General features: G+C 40.3%; 1 protein-coding gene and 2 long non-coding RNA genes across 3 annotated transcripts; 1 reads left to right on the top strand and 2 right to left on the bottom strand.

The window, feature by feature from the left end:
• The first annotated feature begins 1,569 nt into the window (after positions 1-1,569).
• On the top strand, positions 1,570-13,352 carry LOC124254525. The gene is made up of 3 exons (XR_006892483.1): positions 1,570-1,715; positions 11,467-11,469; positions 13,342-13,352. It is a non-coding gene; the product is annotated as an uncharacterized LOC124254525 (long non-coding RNA).
• LOC124254526 lies at positions 6,675-13,702 on the bottom strand. Its single transcript, XR_006892484.1, has 2 exons — positions 13,653-13,702; positions 6,675-6,958 (listed from the first exon to the last, which is right to left on the bottom strand). It is a non-coding gene; the product is annotated as an uncharacterized LOC124254526 (long non-coding RNA).
• Positions 13,703-19,952: 6,250 nt separating this feature from the next.
• On the bottom strand, positions 19,953-22,509 carry LOC124254522. The gene is made up of 2 exons (XM_046688340.1): positions 21,754-22,509; positions 19,953-20,569 (listed from the first exon to the last, which is right to left on the bottom strand). The coding sequence occupies exon 2, from the start codon at positions 20,547-20,549 to the stop codon at positions 20,109-20,111; it is 441 nt and encodes a 146-aa protein (XP_046544296.1). The 5' UTR covers positions 20,550-20,569; positions 21,754-22,509; the 3' UTR covers positions 19,953-20,108.
• Between the last annotated feature and the right edge of the window lie 232 nt (positions 22,510-22,741).

The following is a 22,741-nucleotide window of genomic DNA, read 5'->3' as shown; positions in this document are numbered from 1 at the left end:
AAATATAATGGACGAGCTGTCTGTGCTCTCAACCGCATAACCCGGATTATCACCTTCTCTTTTTAAATCCCCTGTTAATTGGTATAAGGTCAAATGAACAGGACGTCGACCTCTTTTCTTAACTGTGCAGGCACTGATCCATCCACTTAGCAGAGTTCACTTCCTGAACATCGTCGGCGACGTACGCCTGACATCCGTCAAGATTCAGTAGGTCAGCTGACCACGCGACGAGGGGACTCCGGAGGAGTGGACACCGGCTAAACATCACTCTGCCGGACAGTCCGAACAACTCTTTAGTTGACTGCTGAAGATGCTTGTTTCCTGTCCTCCATGATGTTTCTAGCTTGGTTTAAATGCAATAATCAACAAATGGCATCAAATGTAACTTATCATCTGATTTGATTTGTTATTGGCTTAAATCAATATTACTTAAGTCGCGTAGAAATATATTATTGAAGACAAGGGGAATGTTATAAACTTGGAGTTGTTATAGTTCAAATGGTGCTCAAAGGTTTCTGGACATAAATGGTATCTGGTTCACCAAAGGATGGCGTCATGATACTTCTTTTGTTCGTTTGTTAATGAAATCTTGTTTGTGTATGTTAGTTATCATGTGTGTTGTATTCAGGGGGTAACTGTTCTGTCTTCAGTAACTGCATTCCCTGATCTATTTCTGTGACGTTTGTAGGTTTTTCTTAGCAATATTTGTTTTGTACAATTATTCCTAAGAAATATGTTGCCTTGTTCCTACAATGGACTTAATCAGGTGTAATATTGCATTACTGTTAACTAGGACTTACAGTTACCTAATATTTAAAATGTACAACAAAGTACCCAGGCCATACATTGTGACATACCAATGACTTACATGATCATACATTGTACAAGAGAGTTAAATTGCACAAGAGAGTTATCTAGGACTTACATTGTATGACAGACTTCACTGCTTCACCAAGGTTGGTTGGTTTGTTGTTTAACATCACACTCAGCAATAATCCAGCTATATGGCGGCAGTCTGTAAATAATCCAGTTTGGACACGGCAATCCAGTGATCAACAGCTTGAGCATCGGACTGTACACCATAGTTACCAGACACTTACATTCTACCACAGAGGTACCTAGTTACCACAGGTTGTCTCGCTTTAAGTCATGCGTGCTATTGTAGCGTAGGATGTTTGGTACTGTCAGTTTACTGACATGTATTTATCTGTTATTATATAACAAAGGGCCTTGTGTCATCGTTGTGTTCACAAGGGAGGAAGTCACAGTCAGCCGCACATTCACACTATAGTTTTCACTAGCAATACTAAAGGAATTTCATGGTTTTCATAATATAATTCATTAAATATTTCTTATAAAAATTTGATCAATTTCTGTGATACAGTCATCTGAACAGGATTTTTCTTCATAAAGTGCCATTGATTTCTGATTTATAGTGTAAATCGGTTTTCAAGAACGTTACTGTGTTATTCTCTGTACAAGAACGTTACATGGACCATATAGCATGCACCAGATCCATATCTTTCTTCTTTAAATCATCATCTATGTTGATTTGTTTTTCTTAGTAAAGATTTTATTTATACCACAATTATGTTCACATTGTAGTTGAAGTGGGTGAAATTATATGTTCAAGGCATTGTATGTTGCATTTCTACAAAACTGATGTGGTGTACAGTTCTTGTTTGCATCATTATATTTTCACCTTTCATGTGTTTGTTTTTTATGTTCTAATCACATATTACATCAGTAATAAATGACTAATTTCCTGCTGCACCAAACATGACTTATGTTTTCTCTTTAGTACTCGGACCCCTGTCATATAGCTGGAACATTGCTCAGTGTAGCATTAAACAACATTCAGCAAACAATTTAGTATCTTGGGACTGAAGAGTCATTGTATTCTTGTACCTGTTTTGATTTTATTAATCTTGTGAAACATTAGATGAAGTGAACTGAGAACAATTTTGAAAGTTTTATGAAATGATTTTGCTTTTGAATTTAAAGTTCAGTTCGTTTTACAGTTACCTGTTTCAAAACTGTTTTGGTTTGCTGTTTGCTGTGCAGACAGATTTGCGTCCCTTATATACTATCCCAAAAAAGAAACGCATAGGCGTTTTGTATTTTTAAAAATCTATCAATTACCTATTGTGTTTAAACAATCGTCAAAATATGTAACCAAAATGTTGCTAACATGATTTTACACAATTGCAGAAGTAAAAAATCGACTTTACTTGAAAATGTTGATTTTGATGAGATTTCTTACAAGGATTAATAAGGTATCACCACAACGCAGAAATCACCTTCCAGTTGAAACTGTGCAGCTAAAGACCATGCACTATCTGGCTATAAAAATCCAGATTACTTTCGAAAATATACATTCGTTTTGAAGGAGTTTCAAGGTCAAATCACTACGCCACGTCTTGACGCTGCGACACGGAACATCGCCATTGAAAGAATGCACGCTGGAGATTACCAATCTTCTGTTGCAAGGCGTCTGAATGTTAGTCTGAGCACGATATCGCAGCTCACAGCTCGTTACAACCAAACAGGTCTAACAAATGACTCTCCCCGTACAGGCACACCTCGGGTCACCACTGTAGCCTAAGATCGGTGCATCCGGGTACTACATTTGTGTGATCGTACTGCCACGGGTGAGAGCTAAGCAGCCAGGGTACCTGGGTCCCGTTCCTCAAAGTGATCGTAGCGCTACGACTGTCGTAAGTCTATGTTAAAGTATGGGAGTTACGATCACCTTAGCGCTACGATCGTTTTCAGGAACGGGGCTCTGGACTTCGGAGGACATCCGATCAAACTGTACGGAACAGGTTGAGAGAGATTGGACTGAGTGCCAGGAGATCCGACGTCGGGCCCGTGCTACGTCGTCACCAGGCATCTCAAAGTCTTCGTTATCTAAAATTATCAACTTGGTTGTATAGACATTTCCTTCTTCTAAACTCATGCAAAAATTCATTTCATAAGTTTATTTGTGGACGAGTGATACATGTTTGAAAATACAACATTTTCGCAACAGATTTCTGGGTTATGCGTTTCTTTTTTTGAATAGTATATATGCAAGATCTGCTTATTGTGAACACCAGATTCATCTGAACATGATACTTGGTCTGACAAGTGGACCCTCCAAAGTAGTAACCTCCCCTGAGTCACGTTTCTACCCACATTAAAGGCACAATGTCACACACTTTCGACAATATGTTGACCTATATAATATGCATTGTATGTATATTGTGGCATATGCACTCACTTTAAATAGCTTCCTGTTAATGCAACAAAAGAATTATTATGCCTTACGACTTGCCTGAAATCGATAACTGAAACTTGGAGGCGAACAGCTTCCAAACAGAGACCACTTGCCGTGTATGGAATGTAAACAATTGCTCCGTACATCGAAAACTGTCGCACGCGGTCTTGTCGGTGTTTGCCGAACTGGTTTCATTCAGACTTGTTTTGGAGATTGTACGTGCGCTTCTAACATTTTTAGGAAATATAATCAAAAATCGCTATAAGTTTTAAAACAATACTACATCTATTTATATATAACTAATTTAATCTTTATCATTGGGCTTTTATTTCTTTGGGAATATTTTAGTCTGACTTTTGAGGTGTCATTCATAATTGTTTCTAGAGTATTCTTTTTAAAATTCCATCAGGGGTTTGGCAGCAAGGTTACACGAATGTTCAGTTAGAGAAATATATAACTCATTTTCGAGTATCTGCTTTGGGGTTTATTGTAGCTGAAAAAGTGGTCATCTCTTATTTGCATATTCAATAAAAAAATTCCAGTTGTGATTCTTAAACCCTATTCAGAAATATATATTTGGAAACATAAGTTGAAGAGCTGGTAATAATTACGTAAACGTTACAATACGTCTTTAATAAATATGGTTTTCCCTTCTCTTAGTACTATTAAAGAGGGAAATTCTTTAAAATAAATGTTAAAACAAAAACAGCAATACAATGTGCGAGTGCTTCGGTAATATATAAGTACCATTGAAATCAAACACGAATAGAGTTATCGTTCTTGTATAAAGTAGTTCTGATGTTCATGCGCCAATATAAAAACCTTCCAGTAGGGGCACGAATCGCTCTTCGGCTTGTCCCGGAATAACACACGACCCACTCGTGTTAGTCTTGGTCACGAATGTACGGCATGATCAGATAACACCCACCTCAAGAGTCAAACACACACATTGCATATCTGAAAGTGAGTACTGATTCACTTCGTGAATTCGTCAAGCCTTTTATTTCCAATTTAATGTCAATATGTGTAACCACTGACATGCCACGCGGAGACACAGCTGGGTATTCTACGATTATTTATCACAGGTCAACATGCTTTTCTGTATTTTGAAAAGACATAAAATATGAAGATGCCTGGGACATGTATTCTGTAAGACTGCCACATTAGTAACTACTCGTGTCATTCCGGCAAGTCGGATGGCGACTCGTACCCCTCTATGGCCATGTTCACGACTGGGCCCTGTCTAAGCGCAAACGGGCACGGGGTGACCATTGAAACTCTCATGATAACGGTTGAAAATGTACTTTGCGCCCACACACACACACACTCACTCACTCACTCTCACACACACACACACACTCCACTCAACACACACACAAACACACACACATTGCTGTTGTTTGTTTTTTTAGTTTTTTAGCTTTGTTCTTTTGGTTTGGGTTTTGGGTTTTTTATTGTTTTATTGGGTTTTTGTTGTTGTTGCATAAACAGTGTTTGGGAACTAAAACCCCTGAAAAAGTCAACGCATGTCTAGTATCACAATAGTGATATGGTGCAGACAAACCAAGAAACGATGCCAGGTTGAACCCAGGTCGGTTTCAAACTCATGACCATTGGTTTACGTGCACCCCAAATGACCAAACGCATTCCTCCATCGCCGTAGTGATGAGAGCATCTCCATCTCAAATAACCCACAGCAGATTAACAAAAGCATGTTTCTGTACACGTGGTATCAGGCGTCATATAGCAGAGTGAGTGTGTGAGTTTATTTTTACACTGCACTCAGCAATATTCTTATATGGCGGCGGTCTGTTAATAATCGAGTCTGTACCAGACAATCCAGTGATCAACAGCATAAGCATCGTTCTTCTCAAATGGGATACGACGACATGTGTCAACCATGTCAGCGAGCCTGACCACCCGGTACCGTTGGTTGCCTCTAACGACAAGCTTGGGTTACTGAAGACTAATACTAACCCGGATCTTGACGGGCCGCCATATATCAGAAACTTCAGGTCATCAAGGATATGATGCTAAGACAATGCTAAGACAAGTGCACACATCAAATGGAATGTATTATTATGACGAAAAGGGTTGTACCATGGTGTTCTTAAACTGCAAAAAGAAGATACAGTGCTATTGTAATAGTTTATTAATCATTATGTACAAGAAAAAACACTCGATCAGGCAACAGTTGAAATATATACAAATATATTCCCAGGAACGACAGGATTATAAAAAAACCATCCGATCTGGCAACAGTTGAAAAAAAAATTCAAATATTTTTACTAGTGGAAAGACAGGATTTGTTTTAAAAATGGCTCAAGCGACAGCTCACGAATGTACATAACATTTCCAATGGTAACATGGTTTGCACTGGAATACATACATTTGGGTTCAGATGCAGCCCAATCGTAGATGGTGTTTCACCATAGTTGTGATCTAATCTTATAGAACACTACCAAGTTTGATCAAACCTCCGATATTGCAACAGAACTTGTGTTTACTGCAAGCATGAGCCACAATTCACAACCTGAAGAATCACATCAAGTTTGGCCACCATTTTAGTCGCCTTTTACAACAAGCATGGGGTACTGGGGATCTTTTTGTAATAGAAATCCGATAGATCCGTAATATGCGTTATCAATGATCACATGGGGAAGGCACAGTAAGGCGCAGAATTGTCGGTCTGTGATTTTTGAATGGTTTTATCAGGAATTTCAAATTTTAGAAATAATCTAGAACAAGAAACGTTTGTTGTTGACAATCATTTGGCTTTCACAGAGGATATTTGAAGCGAATATCCGGACAATAACCCAAATGAAAAAGGCACCTTTTTAATCTTATTTCTTTGGTGTCGGCATTCGTCACCACTCGCCCTTTCCGTAACCTCCCAAGAAGACTCGTCCCCGTCTTGAGGCTTCTTATGTGCGTTTGTTTACATAATGGCTGTCATAGGCCCAATTGCGTATATTTCTGACGATCTTGGAGGCTTGTTTTGGAGATTGTAGGGGCGCTTCTAACGTTTTTAATAACTATAATTATAAATCGCTAAGAGTTTTTAAAAAATAATATTACATCTGTATATAAATAATTAATTCTTTATCAATGGGCTTATATTTCACATCTTTAGGGATATGTTAGTCTGACTTTTGAGGGGTCATTCATTATTGTTTTAGAGTATTCCACCACGGGTATGGGAGCAAGGCTGCAGGAATTTTAAAGTCACTTTTGAGTATCTGCTTTGGGATTTATTGTAGCTGAAAAAAGGGTTATTTTATATGCATATTCAATAATAACTCCCATTTGTGACTCTTAACCCCTATTTAGGAATATACATTTGGAAAAATAAGTTGAAGAGCTGGTAATAATTACGTTACAGTATGTTTTTAAAGATAACATTTACTCTAAGGGGTACAACTACATAAATCATTTATTGGCATCGTACTCATATACGGTTTTCCTTTCTTTTAGTTCCATTAAAGAGGTTTAAACACGAATATCGTTCTCGTTCTAAGCAGTTCCTATGTTCACACGCCAATATGAAATCCTTCAAAATGGGCACGAGTCGCTATTCGGCTTGTCCCGGAATAAAACAAGTTGGTCAGGATTGATATGTGTGGCGTCCGTTTCAATCCACCAGGGGGCGTCCATCTTCCGGAGTCCAGTTCCGGCCGGATCCTGGTCAGTGTCTGGTGGCTGTACAATATTGTGAAGAGCGCGGCCTACAGCGGCAGTACATAAACGCCTTGTTTCTTCAGTTCATTTTGGAATCGCGAGCTGACAACATAGAGGAACCACTTTGCAAGTGACATGCATGTGTCTGATATGGTCTTCCTGCAAGACCTTGATCAGGCAAACGTATACACAGGGATATCGAAGTAAAACTAAAGTCCAAACTTCAGTCCTTGTGGTGCTGTTATGTTGTTGTTGTGTCTGTTGTTTCAAGTGATTTTGAGCTAGGAATTCATTTGCAATTCTGATGGTGCATTCGACGGATAAGTAAAATTTACACAAATACAGGCCATGCAAAATTCTAAAGAAGTTTATATAAACTATAACATTGTTTACTACCTTAGCCCACTGGAATCTCTGGATTCGGAGAGTAGAATCAACTGGCCACCTCATACCGGTGTGAGGTTCCACGGTTTTGTTATCATTTTGTTATCTTGCTTTACGTTGTTCTCATTCCCCAAACGTGCCGTGGATGGCCAAGTGGAGCGTTTTCTCGTCACGCCGAAGACCCGGGTTCCATTCCAACATGGGTGCAATGTGTGAAGCACATTTCTGTGTCCTCCGCCGTGATATTGATGGAACCTTGCTGAAAGGCAGCGTAAAACTAAACTCACTACCCCCTACCACTGACGACTGACGAATTTGAGATACACGGTCATGCCAAAGGGATGTATATTTCTGACATTATATCATATTTTTTCTCATTCGTCATGTTTTGCCACAGCTTTTGGTGTTATTTCCTCATCTATGGACGAACGCAGACACCATGAAGTGTTTTAACAAAATTTCTGAATTCTTTTTCGGGAACGGCATAATTGCAAGAAACACCGAGTTTAAGGACTTTAAAATGTCCCTTTGAATCTCTTCAAATGATATGCAATTGTATTCTTTATGACAATCCTGAGAGCACCAGGGAGCGCCTACGCACAGACATATACTGACACACATGCGTTTGTACGCACGCTTTTACCCACATTCCAACAACACACACCACACCACACCACATTGTACACCACACCACATTCAAACCAGTCAGGCGACACAACGAGTAACCATAAACCCCAAGATGAAGATTTGTGTTTGTATACTACGGTCTATTACATGCTGTCACGTTAGTTGCGTTCCCCCGTTTTACTGCGGCCCACGAGTAGTTTCTCATGAGTACCGTGACTGCCGTGGCAAACTTTTCACGAACAATTTCCCCCGTTTTCTGGCACGAGCATCCACGGCACTCAGTGGCACTCACGGACTGTCACGTTTGCTTATTCAGTCCCCCCACGTTGTCTCACGTTCATCCCGCTTTGTCCCCGTTTCATGCACTACGTTTCGGCGAAACGGGGTTGGTCAAGTAGCTTATGGGATTCCGTGAAAGTTTTTGATGAAAGCAAATCATATATTCTTTTGTGTTTATATGTTAAAGGAGTTTAGAAAATTGTTTGGTTCCAATCTGAATATTAATGCGAAAGCTATTTTTAGCTCCAAATCCAAGATGGTCGCCGAAATTTAACCGGGAACTGAAAAATTTGCATAAACCCGTAACAAAACAATGGTTTTAACATCAAATACCATGCATATTTGGTTAAGGAAATACTTCTCATATGCTATAAGTCACTAGATCTTTTTAGTTTGCTTTTAGTCTTAAATTTACATAAAAGAGTTATATTTAGCTCTAAAAGTCATAATGATGAATAAAAAAACCATTTCTTCACAAAGCGTATCTTTTATATAGAACTAGTACAATATGAAAAAGGAATATACTTCTTATCTTGTTTATCAACTATAGAAGAGGTCTTTACATGAAACTGCGATCCAGAAATATACTCTTCAAGAAGGAAACGCATAAGCCATTTCTAGAAGAATTTCATGCGTGAGTTTAAGAGCAATTATTTCATTTAATCCCAACAGTAAAAGGGTGGATATTCAAACGTCTATAGACAAAGCCTTTACTGTTGTGTTTCTGTTTACTTGAGTCCATAAGATGGCGTCAAAGTCAGTACTTTGTATGGCCACCATTGGCAGCAGTTACTGCTCGGCACAGACTGGATAAGTTGACGAAGTAGCTCTTATCATCGTAGGCGACTTCAATTTCCATTTTGACAACAAGGATAACCATGGCACTAAACGAATACTTAATCTTCTTGAAGTCCACAACTGTGTACAACTCGTGTAAGAAGCAAGCCACAGAGGTGGACACTCTCTGGACTGGATAGTTACCCGTGCTTCAGACGCGTGTGTCAGTTGTGTATATGTAGAGGATCTACAGCTGATCATTTCCATATCTTTGAGAGCTTGGACCTCTCAATACCCAGTCCAAATGTGAAGATTACGCGCTGTAGGAACATGCGCTACCTGGATAAGGATACTTTTATCAGCTCAGCTCAGCTCAGCTCAGACCTTATACTTGAGCCAACATCTGATGCTGAGAGGTCTCTTTCTGCTATACAATAGAGTTCTGTCTGAGCTGCTAGACAAACATGCACCAGTGAAGGACAGAGTCATACCAGTCACTAAAACATCTGCTTGGGACTTCACACCTGAAGTTCGACAAGCGAAAAAAGACAAGAGGAAAGCAAAACGCAGATGGAACAAATCTTTCTTGGAGATTCATCGCCAAATGTATATTTCAGCCAGATATCACTCAACAACTGTCATCAGACAAATCAACATCTCAATTCTAAGATTGAAGCCAACGAGTCAAGTCCAAAGTTGCTGGTCAAACTTTTGTTCAGTATCTTGGGTAAACACTGGGAATCGCCACTTCCGACATCTGATGACAATGAAGCAACTGCACAGACATTTTCGGATTATTTCTACAAAAAGATCCAAGACATTCATGACAAGATTCCGTCTTCTCTGGCTGTGGATGAAGCTGATTTTCCTCCAAAAATGTTTGATGGCACACCTCTTACTCATGGGGATAGTTACACTGACTCTAAAGTTACTAAACTACTTAAATATTAGAAAAAACATCAACTTGTTCACTTGATCCGATTCCAACTGACCTTCTATATGACTGTCTCTACGTACTCTTACCAACAATAGTGCGGATTATTAACTCTTCTACTTCATCTGGTTATGTCCCAAGTGTACTCAAGTCAGCTCTAGCTAAGCCACATCTGATGAAATCAAGCCTTGATTGTGAGGATCAAAAAAGCTACAGGCCTGTTTCAAACTTAGCTATATATCCAAGCTCATTGAACGTGCAGTCTCCAGTCGTCTCATGGGCCACCTTTCCTGGCATAACCTCTATGAGGTGTTCCAATCAGCCTACGGAGCACACCACACCACAGAGACGGCTCTGCTAAGGATCCTGAATGACCTACAATGTGGTATTGACACAGGACAAGTGGCTATGCTCATATTACTTAACCTAAGCAGTGCCTTTGACACGATTGATCACCAGAGACTCCTCAAATGACTTGATATACAGAGCTTGGAATTCAGCTTTATTCTAGTTGGCATTTTATCTACAGGACAGGACTCAAACCGAAATGTGTCAACCGCATCTAGGCTTGAGTTCGGAGTCCCTCAAGTATCGGTGCTTGATCCTCTTCACCCTCTAAACTGTTCCACTTGGCTCTGTTGTAGCAGACCACAATCTTGACCACTTCTACGCAGATGACACGCAGATGTGGTAGTTATTTCAACTGAACACAGAGTCAGCTAGAACGTCTCTCCGTCAGACATCCGACTGTTGCCAGAAAATATTCATGGATGTCATCAAATGCCTTGAAATTAAACTAAGAGAAAACAGAGTCCATTCTTCTTGGACAGGCTGGGAAATGCAAGCAATGTGACATTACCAGTGTGTCTGTCTGTGGAGCAACCATTCCACTTTCTTCCACTGTCAGGGATCTGGGTGTTGTCATCGATCAATATCTCAGTATGACAAAACACGTCAAGTATGTTACTTAAACTTGCTACTTCCATCTCCGCAATATCAGTAAGGCCAGACCGTTCTTACCAAAGATGCCTCCAAAACTCTCTGCCTCAGCCTAGTCACATCTCGTATGGACTACTGTAACAGCTTCTTGACCGGATGTCCAATCTTGTGTCACTGACCAACTCCAACGCATACCAAATTTAGCTGCTCGCATTACCTCCCAGATCTCCAGAAAACAGCACATCACACCAACTCTAAAGAACCCTCCATTGGCTGCCCGTGAAACACAGAATCTCCTTCAGACTCCTCTGTCTTGTATACCAGTGCATGACTAACATGGCTCCAGTCTACATCTCAAATCTTCTTCAAGCTTATGCACCATCTAGATCTCTGAGATCAGGGAATCAACACCTTCTTGCTATCCCCAAAGTCAAACAAGCTAAATATGGACACCTAGCCTTCTATGCCGCTGATAAAAAAAGATTTCTCCCCACATTTATTTGTATATATTTTTTTTCAAAGATTATAACCATTTTAGAATGATCCGATCCCATGACTTCAAAATTATTTCAAGGGATTTAATTGAGAGAGCGTGAAGCAGAAAATAGTGTTTTCTCCCCATCATTTCATTATATTCTTATCTATTTTCAAAGAACTCTGCTTTTAGAAGAAAAACTTTAAACGTATTAATAAGAAATCGATAAATCACTATCTGCTATTGACCAACTACATTTTGAAATAAGGACTGCTCCCTTACTGACAGTCTCACCAAACAGAATAAACATCTCTTTTTAGTTTCATACATAACTGTTCTTTCACTTTTATTAATAACATGATTTACATTGATTTGATAAACTGAAGCAATCATATACTTACAAAATGCACAAAACCTACATATGCTTAAATTCGTCTGCTAGCTGCCATTTTGAGAGAGGGAGTATTTATTATTTCTATTTTTTTAATTTAAAAAAATATCTTTTGGGGTTTTCTTTGGATAAAATATTTCATGAAATAGAAAATAACACCTGGATAAAGTTAATAACCTCAAACTTTAAATATTCAACTCTCCTATTATGACTTTCTGACTTTTTAGCAACCTTTTCCACAACCATTTTGTACAGTGCTCAAAAGTACTATTTGCACCATATTTCAACTTGGAACCAAACTTAATATTTAACTAGCATGCCTGATGAATACAAAAAAACACGATGTCTTGCTTTCATCACAAAACTTCCACGGCACATGAATCCTGTACCCATCCTACAACACTATGCCTGGAACATAGTGTAACCCTAGCATTATTGGCAAATATAAATCGTCAAAGAATATTCAGTCTCGTGTATCCGTCGAAAGAGATTCGAATGAGTGTGCAGGGTACAACTAAACTCACTCACTCCAGCCTGCCTCTTTACCCGAATCCTAATCCAAAGCAGTATATGACTACCATCATCCCGAAGGAACACCAACTTCATAAGGTCCAAGATGGCGGCAGGGATAGGACGTGTGTGAGATCGCTCTCGAGTTGTGTGTCGCAATTGTTGTTATTGAAAGTCTGACGTGATCTGTAATTGCCTTTATGTCTACTGGAATAATCCTGAAGCATTTGTGAGGGAATATTGAGGCCTTTGAAGTATTACATTGTGAAATATGCCTTCACGAGATAGACGAGGGCGGAGGGGCGCAAACACCACAGGTCAGGCATCGCCACAGAGGAGCAGCAGTGAGAAAGGAAACCCATCTGGTTCTCCACTGGACTCTGTGCCACCGAAGTCAGCGAAACCACTGGTTCTATCGACTCTACAGCTTGATTTACCAGAAGTGTTTTCGTTTGGATCTTGCAGTACGCCGAGATCAACGAAGCAAACCAAGATGGCGACCCCCACACAGCGGGACAAGTCACGGCGACCAGAACCAGGACCGCTCCTACCCGTCCACACTGTTCAGTTTCATCAGTGATGCTTCCATGGATATGATCACTACGAAACTGAGTAATGCCGTCATGTGACCGGCCCTACAGCAGAAGTTCAGGGAATCGTTAGTGACTGTCGCTAAGGAAGCGCTGAACCACATAATTAAGGATGTTGTGGCCCCTTTCAAGCAGGAGATACGTGATTTGAGAGTCGAACTCCACCTCAAGACTGACGAACTAGAACAGTACAGTCGGAGGAACTCTTTGAGGATATCAGGAATCAAGGAACCCAAGTGGGGAGAGGATGACGAAAATATTGAGGAAGTTGTGCCGGATGTGCTTAAGGATGTGCACTCGGATATTTCACAAACAGATATTGACAGGTGCCACTGGGTGGGCAATAAACAGCGACGACAGAACAGGAGCATAGTGGTGAAGTTATTGAGGCAGAAACAAAATGATCAGGAACAAGTTCAAGCTCAAAGGTAAAAGAGACAATATCTACATTAACGAGGATCTGACAAAGTACAGAAATCACTTGGTTAAGCTCACCAGAGATCTGAAGAAGGAGTAGAGGATCTATCCCACCTGGACATACGATGGCAGGGTTTATATCTGTGAACAGTTGGAAGGACTCATTCGTGTCATTCAAAGTGAATCTCACCTCGACAAATATAGGCGTCAGTAGTGACTTAAATGTGTTTCACGTTCATGCTTGGCTTATTTGTTAAAGGTATTCAAATATGTAAGTATGTAAATATATTTTTATTTATTAATTGTATGTTCCATATAAACACATAACACATTCTGTCTTTCTTCTTGTTTATGTTTGTATTAAACTGTGTTTATACTATTCTTAATCTTACCTTTAAACTTTACAACTCTCAAGTTACATTTCCGAGTACACATGTATCCAAGACTGAATCACTGTATATTTTTATATCTTCCTCTTTAGAACAGTTGAGACATATACTGAGTCAAAAATCTTATTTGAAACTTCACAAAATGTAATTTGAAAAATAATGAATAATTTTTCTCTGATGATACATCTATGTATCCGAAATGGGATCCTATCTTTCGACTCTAGAAAAACGTTAGCAAAACCCACTCAAACCCATCCATTCGTCGTGCAAATGACGTTAGTGCCAAATCAGGTTTTGCACGTGCAGTCGATCACGTGATCTTCGCATCGAAGTTTTCTTCATATGCACGTGTTTGCATTGGCCTCAAGAATTGAAAAAACACTTTTAAACCACAGTTCTAACGGTACTTGAAATGCCACGATTGTCAAATGTGCAACGTGAACGTGCCGTTGGCATGTTGCAAGCGGGAAGATCAGTTATTGACGTCGCAAGAGCAATGGGATGCAGCCGTCGTACTGTGTATGACTTGCGAGGTCGTCTACAACAAACTGGCACCACTTCTGATCGCCCAAGGTCGGGTCGTCCACGTGTGACGTCACGAGCAGAAGACCGTCAAATCGTCCTACGTCACCTACGTGACAGATTTCTGCCGGCTACACGAACCAGGGCTGAGATGTTTAGAGGTCGACTGTCCTCACAGACCATTCGAAATCGGTTGCGGGCTGCCAATCTCCATTCTCGACGTCCATATCATTGGGCCAATATTGACGCCGTTTCATCAACGTCAACGTCTGCTGTGGGCCCAACGTCACCTCCGATGGACCCAGAGACTGGAATCGAGTCGTCTTTAGCGATGAATCAGGTTTACCCTCAGATTCGCGGACGGCAGGCATAGAGTCTGGAGACGACGTCGTGAACGGTATGCCCAATGTTGTGTACAGGAAGTCGACAGATTCGGGGCGGAAGTTGCATGGTGTGGGGTGCTTTCTGTGGGAACAACCGTTCCCGACTTCTGGTCATCCGTGGAAACCTCACAGCTGCTGCTTACCGCGACCAGGTGCTCACCCTGAACTCGTTCCTTTCATGGCGGCTCATGGCCCAGGTCTACAGTTCCAGCATGATAATGCTCGGCCGCATACCGCGATGTTGACACGAAATTTCCTTCAAAACGCTGGAATCAACGTCATGGACTGGCCATCGAGGTCCCTGACCTTAATCAATAGAGCACGTTTGGGATGCGCGGGAGAAGGCTTCGTGGTCTTAGGAACCAACCTCAGAATTTGCAGGAACTTGGCGCTGCCTTGCAAGAGCAATGGCGCAGAATCCCCAACCACGTGTTCACAAGCATCAGGCAGTCGATGAGGAGACGGTGTTTGGCAGTGGTGAATGCGCGGGGCGGCCATACGATATTGAACTGAGAAATTTCGCATTTTTATTCTTGTGACTTGACATTCTGTATACCCATGTTTTGGAACGGCGGTGTAGCCTAATGGAACTGATTATGGCACTGTCAGTGTATCGAGTACATCACACAGATCTCAGCAATGAAATAATAACAATTTAACCATCTTACCATCTCTTGTTCTTTTATAGTGCCCTGAAGAAAGAATGTGAAGTTTCTTTTTGACTCAGTATATTAGATCCAATAGTTGTTCGTGACGAAGTTGATGTTGTTGAAAGTGGTGTTGTTGATTTTGATAAAAGTATAAGTGATCACAAAGGCACGTTTGTCAGCCTTGATGTACATGGATCAACTAAAGTTGCATATCCTAGAAACGTTTGGTGTTACAATAATGGTGATTATGAAAAACTGAATGCACTTGTTAGCAGTACGGATTGGATGTCACTGTTTACTGACTGTTCTAATGTTGAAGATGCTTGCTGTGTATTTTATGAACGTTTTAACGATTATACCAAACAATGTATTCCTTCTAGACTGACTGACTGAGTTTGGTTTTACGCCGCTTTTAGCAATATTCCAGCAACATCACGGCGGGGGACACCAGAAATGGACTTCATATTCCTTGTGATGATAAGATCTAATGACAAACCATGGTATGATTCAAATATTCGACGTGTAAGTAGGAAGCGGGATCGACTGAGGGCAAAAGCTAGGAGAACACGGAATGAAACTGATATTATGAAATACAAAAAACGGCGTAATAAAGTTAATTAATTTAAATGTTATGCAAAAGAACATTTTTATTCAAATCTTGACGAATTTGTATTCGAACTTTATGCTGAAAATAAATTATCATATTGGAAAATGTTACGCAGTTTGATCAAGACGTCAGGTTCTGCTTCCTTCATTCCCGCTTTGAAAGAAATGCAGATGAAGGTTGTCCATTAGCTATTTCAGATTTTGATATAACTAATATGTTAAATGAATATTTTTGAGTCTATAGCTAATTTAAATGGTGCAGATACCACTTGTTTACCACATTTTGACAAGCGTACCGATGCGGTATTGGAAAACATTAAAATCGAAGTTAATAAGGTTTCAGATATCATTAAATATCTACCTCTTAAGAAAGCTGCTGGGCCAGACCAGATTAGTCACCACGTACTCAGAAAAACTGTTAATTCCATAAGTCCAGTCCTGTTCATATTATTGTCCCCCGCCGCAACGCGGAACGGGGGACTATGTATTCAGCGGCGGGCGTCCGTCCGTCCGTACGTCCCGATTCTTGTTAACGCGATATCTCATGAAATATTGTATCAAATGTCTTCAAATTTGGTGACAGCCTACATTGGGTGATTACGCAGACACCAGTCGATTTGGGTGACCTTGACCTTATTTTCAAGGTCACCACGACACTTTGACCACTTTTCAAACTCATGTTAGCGTGATATCTCATGTACTGTTGTACCCAATGTCTTGAAATTTGGTGACAGCCTACATTAGAGGATTACGCAGACACCAGTTTATTTTGGTGACCTTGACCTTATCTTCAAGGTCACCATGACACTTTGCACGCTTTTAACTCTTGTTAACATTATATATCATTGACTGTTGTACCCAATGTCTTCAAATTTGGTGACAGCCTACATTGGCGGATTTCACAGACGCCAGTTTATTTAGGTCACCTTGACCTTATTTTCAAGGTCACCACGACACTTTGAACACTTTTCAAACTCTTGTTAACGCGATATCTCATGGACTGTTGTACCCAATGTCTTCAAATTTGGTGACAGTTTACATTTGGGTATTACACAGACACCAGTTTATTTGGGTGACCGTGACCTTATCTTCAAGGTCACCACGATACTTTGACCGCTTTTTAAAGGCGATATCTCATAAAACATTGCACCCAATGTTTTCAAGTATGTTGACAGCCTACATTGGGTGATTATGCAGACACCAGTCATTTCAGGCATCTTGTATGTGACCCAAAAATAAAAAGTAGTAAATATAAATATTCCATTCTTTAGCGGCGGGGGACATTGCCATATCAGTGTCACTAAATTTGTGTGTGTGACCTAGCCAATGGAAGTATGCAAATGTTATGCCCTTATTCAAGAAAGGTGATCATTCGGTTGTATAAAAATTATCGCCCAATTTCACTTATTAGTTGTGTTGGGAAGTTTTTTGAAAGAGTTGTGTTTAAGCATGTGTATAATTTCTTTGTGTCAAACGATTTGTTATACAAATATCAGTGTGGCTTCCGGAGAGGTCATTCTACTGTACAACAACTTGTAGAAATTTATAATCAAATTTGTACATCACTCGATAACAAAGAATACTATTGTATGGTCTTAGGCGATGTATCAAAGGCCTTTGATAGAGTTTGGCAGAGAGCTTATGCTTAAATTAAAGATGTATGGAGTCAGTGGAAAACTCCTTGATTGGTTTAATAGTTATGTAACTGATTGCAATGAATCAGTCTTTGTTAATGGGTCGTTATCGAAGCCTATGGTGTTGAAAGCAGGAGTTCCCCAGGGATCAGTTTTAGGCCCATTTCTTTTTATTGTGTATGTAAATGAGATAGCTGATAAGCTACATTGTATAACTCGGCTTTTCGCTGACGATACTTCACACGGAACTTTATCAAAGGACAAACAAGTGATGGAAAGAGCCATGAATGAAAATCTAGAAATATTAAGCGATTGGGCAAAGGTCTGATTAATCTCTTACAATCCGGAAAAAAATGAAGCTATATTATTTACTTTGAAAGATGGCCGAAAAGACATTAATTTGAAGTTTGATAACTGCAATATAAAAACAGTCGATTTTCATAAACATCTGGGTTTAATCTTCACGCCTAACGGGAGTTGGCATCATCATTTTGAAAACATTATCAAAAAGACATCTAAAATGATTGGAGCGTTTCGAAAATTAAAGTTCCTACTAAATAGAACAACACTAGCGAAAATATATACTGTATTTATAAGGCCACATTTTGACTACGCATGCGAGGTATGGGATGGATGTTTGATTGAACAAGTTAATAGATTAGAAAACTTCAACTTGAAGCAGCTCGCATAGTTACTGGTCTTCCAAGATATGTATCTTCCAGTTCATTTTATTATGAAACGGGATGGGATCTACTTTCTGAGAGAAGGAGAAGACGCAAATTACCATTATTTTATAAAATTCAAAAAGGTCTGGCACCAGTTTTTCTTCAGGATTTACTCCTACCTGTAGTAGGAAACCAGACAAGTTATGAGTTAAGAAACTCCAATAACTTTAGTCAACCATATACAAGACTGAGGTACTCAACGTCTTCTTTTATTCCATCAACAGTTAAAGTGTGGAATAATATTCCCTTAGCTATTAGAAATTGCGACTCTGTTGCATCGTTTAAATCTTATATCCACGTGAAGGAAAAATGCGCACCTATATATTATTCATATGGAATAAGGAAGTTCAATGTTATGCACACTAGATTAAGATATATGACGAGTACACTTAGTTATGATTTATATAGAATAAATGTAAAAACATGACGCATCATGTCAATGTGGCCATAGATGTGCGAATGCTTTTCATTACTTCCTTGAATGTCCATTGTATACTATTCAAAGACATAAACTGTTAAAATCTTTAGAACATATTGTCAAAAATAGAACACTGATTGATATTAATCTTATCTTACATGGCAATGCAGGTCTCTCAATCACTGAAAACCAGAATGTTTTCAAATATGTACATATCTATATTTCTCAAACAAAACGCTTTCTCAGTTAACTTCTGTTGTACATATCCCAGCCTATGTCTGTCACGTGTGTACTTTGTTGTAAGATGAATTGTGTAATTATCTGAAGAGGGCTTTTCTAAGTTGGATAAGTTGTGCCCAATCCTTTTCTTGAATGAATAAAATATGTTTAAAACAAAAAAACACCAAGTTCTATGGATAGTGATCACTTTGTTGATAACGGTGTTATAGTACCTACACCGAAACGTCGCAGTCATTGCAATAAAGAAGTTGACTATCCACAGAACTTGGTTTTCCTTCACCAATACAACTTCTAAATGCCTCTCAAAGAAGATACCATCATCCCGCTCAGTCAACAGACAGGACGTCAAAAGTTGGTGTTTCTGGAGAATATAACGAACTTTGTTCCAAAACTTCTTAATCGACTGTTGATATTCTCATTGTGTGATAGCTTGTGTACTTTAAAACTTCAAAATAGTCAAGTGCGTGTCTCCATATGCTATTCAGTAGTAGGTGATATAGCCCACAAGTACTCAAAACAACGATAATATCGTGGTGATAACCAGTCTTCGAAGTACTGTCTGGCTAAGATAGTGAAATGGTCTGAGAAGGGATTTGAATAAACTGTCATATTTGCGATATTTGGAAATTGTGCCTAAGCTCTTAACACAAACGACTGAGGATAATAACGAGTAATTAGTAATAAAGGTCGCCGAAACACTGCGGACTTAAGGTCCAAAACCCAACTATTAGGCCCGTATCAAAACGTCACCATCGAATTTTTAGCTATCATTTAAATTGCCTAAATAAGAAGTCTTGTAATTTGAACATTGGGTTATGACTGATGGTAACCCGATGTTTCAAGTTTATTTTTTGTGACAAAGTACGTGATGAGAGTAGAGACATTTGCTCCAGCATCAAGTATAGTTGCTCACAGGGGCGTGTCACGCTTAGAAACAGCGCTAGAAAGACAGGTATATAGACCCTACCCTAGTACTATCCTTTTATACAGTACTAGGGTAGGGTCTATATACCTATATGTCTTTAGATAACGCTGTTTCAAAGCGTGACACGTCCCTGAGTAGTTGTTGAGCAGACTTGTTCTTTTTGATGTAAACAATGGACGGATAAAAAACAAGAAAAGCAGTTCTGTCTTCATACCGTATGCTATTTTTTATTTACATATGTGTACACAAATTTTGGCATACCGAAAATCCTTTCCCACTCATGAAATGCGTTTTTCATATTTAAACGAATAAAATCCAGTTTTAGTAACACGTTCCGTTTTCGGACAAAGAACATGTCACACGAACACAGCCAGCCATAGAAAGTCCGGGGTCACATACTCTTTCCCGCCATGTCCAAACCAACACGTGTTTCCATTAGCCCGTCCCGGAATCAGTCCGAAGTCGGAGTTTGCAACAGCGGCGTAGTGAACGGCAGCATCATACCCCTGCCTCCCCAGCACGACGGCTCTCCTAGGTGGCCCGATGCCACGGTTCCGCACTGGCACGATCCGACCCTCCGGCGCCGTCAGCCAGGAGAAGTCGTTGGTCCTGTGTTCCCGACCGTTGAGCGAAAACCAGCAGTGTCCCGACCTATTGGCCTTCCCCCCGATTGCTCCATGTTGGGTGTGGGCCACCACCGTCCACATTTTACCCCCTCCGTCATTTTGACAACCGAAACAAACGCCCTCTATCGGTGGGCGCCCAGTCACGTTTGGCGTGTACGTGTAGCCGCTCATCCCTCGGTGGCTGCCTAATTCTGAAAATGAGTGAGTTGCGTTTTACGTCTGTTTGAATTCCAGTAAAATCTTTGCATCAGCTTTACGTATGACGAGTGAGTAAGCATTTAGCAATATTCCAGCAATACATCACGTATGGGGGCATCAGAAGTGGACTTCATACATTGTACCCATATGTAAAATCGAACCGGGGTCTTCGGCGTGACGAGCGAACGCTCTAACCACTAGGCTACCCCACCGCCTAACGTTAGATGAAGAACAACAAAGGTCTACAAACTGAAGGGAGAACGGGCGGACAAGTCGTCTAAGGCACCTCAATTTCCTGTACAGAGTTGCGTCCCTTGCGTACGCAGGATCTTATGATCGTGTTTTCGAATCCGAGTTTGTCCCGTTTTTAGGTTTTGTCAGCACCATACCGGTGCTCGCTGGTTTCAACAAAAGTGGTAAAGGTCCAAGACATGCATCACTTATGGCTTTCCTCTGACTTATCCTATAGTATAGTGAGTGAGTGAGTTTAGCTTTACGCCGCTTTAAGCAATATCCCAGCCATAACTGACATTGGCTTTACACATTGTCCCCATGTGGAGAATCGAACGTGACGAGCGAAGGCTTTAACCACTACGCCACCACCCTATATCCTAGTATAACTCTAATACTAACGGCACAGTGAAATCCAAGAGAACGGGTACAGTAATGACAATCCAATTATCATAATCAGCGCGAATCTGGGATCAGAACCCACAGCCATTGATCCGGATGAATAAGGGCGATAACTCTACACGGCGATCATTCTGTAAGAGATTACTGGCGAATCAAATGACAACATTAACACATATGGAATGGACTGTGTTGACATAGATGGCTTTGCCATATAATTAGGTACACTACGGTCATCCTTATGTAAGTGACAAACAGAAAGCGTATAATCATAACAGTGGTTCAATAATATTACATGCAGTTTATAAACAGTTCTTTCCTCGCCTGTGTGCGCAGTCTATTCGGCCAAAGGGTACATAACTCATGCTTCTCTGCTGCAACACATAGTTAACCACCGTTGTGTGGAAGTTGAAGGGGCCAACGTAAATGCTTCGAGTTATCCCAGGTTCGATACAACCGAAAAATTAATAATAAAAGTATACGAAAGACCAAACATTTACTGTCAGACAACTGTAACAACGGTGTTGGAATGCAGAAACATACTTACCATGTCACCCCTGTAGACACGTGCTCACTACTACAGCTCTTTTCGGGTGTTTAAGCGGCGTGGAGGATAGCCGAAACGGCGATATCTGAAAATCGTTTTCACTCGCAGCAGCTGACAAACTAGAAATGATCGCCGTGCCTCTTCGTATCTTCCAGGCAGTAAAACGTTTGAGGGATCCCTCTCTGCGCCTGGGTTACCTCTACTGGCTGAATACGTCGATTGAATGGCATGCAGTCAATACACCGTACAAACGTCCACAGTGCCAGCTTTCTCTTTGTGTAACATTACAACAGACAAACGTTATAGTCATTCACTGGCTCTACCTGCCTAGCCGACATCAATAGCTGAAACACATGCCGACAGGTAAGATACAGGTAATATGTGATTTATCGCACCTGTTTTTGTTGTTTTGCGCCGCAGTCATGACCCTATGACAGCGGACAATGATCATCACTTGACACGGGCCAGTCGTCCACGTGGGACACCATGACAAAGCTAACATGTTAGACTGGTGCATCCAGGGAATAGAAACAAAGTGCCACGAAGCAACTCGGACAATTCCTGATCTAACAATTCTTTACACGGTTATTCAACTACTTGTAGTTAAAGGCACTATTTCACACCACACTTCTCAAAACATAAATAACGCATTTCTCTCAGTAATGCTAACTACTTACTACCCCTCTGGAAGCTATCATATAATTTATTTTTAAAAGAATACGTATTTAGATTACAATATTAAATTAAAAACTTCGAATGAATGAATGCAACGTTTCGTTAAATCGATTCTCGTGCCCTCTACCGGCCGAACAATATTTCAAACGACTACTCGTCCTTTTTCGTAACCTGAAAGAAGACTCGTACCCCTCCACTCTCCTACCCAGAGTTCCAATGCGGCAAACCAGCATAGTACCTCTGCCACAGGCCAGAAAAATGTGACGATTCGTCACATCTTGCAATGTCCATTCAATATAATGTACAGATTTCT

This window comes from Haliotis rubra, unplaced genomic scaffold (assembly GCF_003918875.1).
Source record: "Haliotis rubra isolate DU_JTF1 unplaced genomic scaffold, ASM391887v1 Scf574, whole genome shotgun sequence".
In the NCBI taxonomy this organism is placed as follows: Eukaryota; Metazoa; Mollusca; class Gastropoda; order Lepetellida; family Haliotidae; genus Haliotis; species Haliotis rubra.
The sequence above is the reverse complement of the archived record's forward strand: the minus strand, read 5'-3'. Positions and strand labels throughout refer to the sequence as shown.

Excerpts from the sequence above, each read along its gene's own strand:
- LOC124254522 (XM_046688340.1), bottom strand. The coding sequence starts at position 20,549 with ATGAGCGGCTACACGTACACGCCAAACGTGACTGGGCGCCCACCGATA.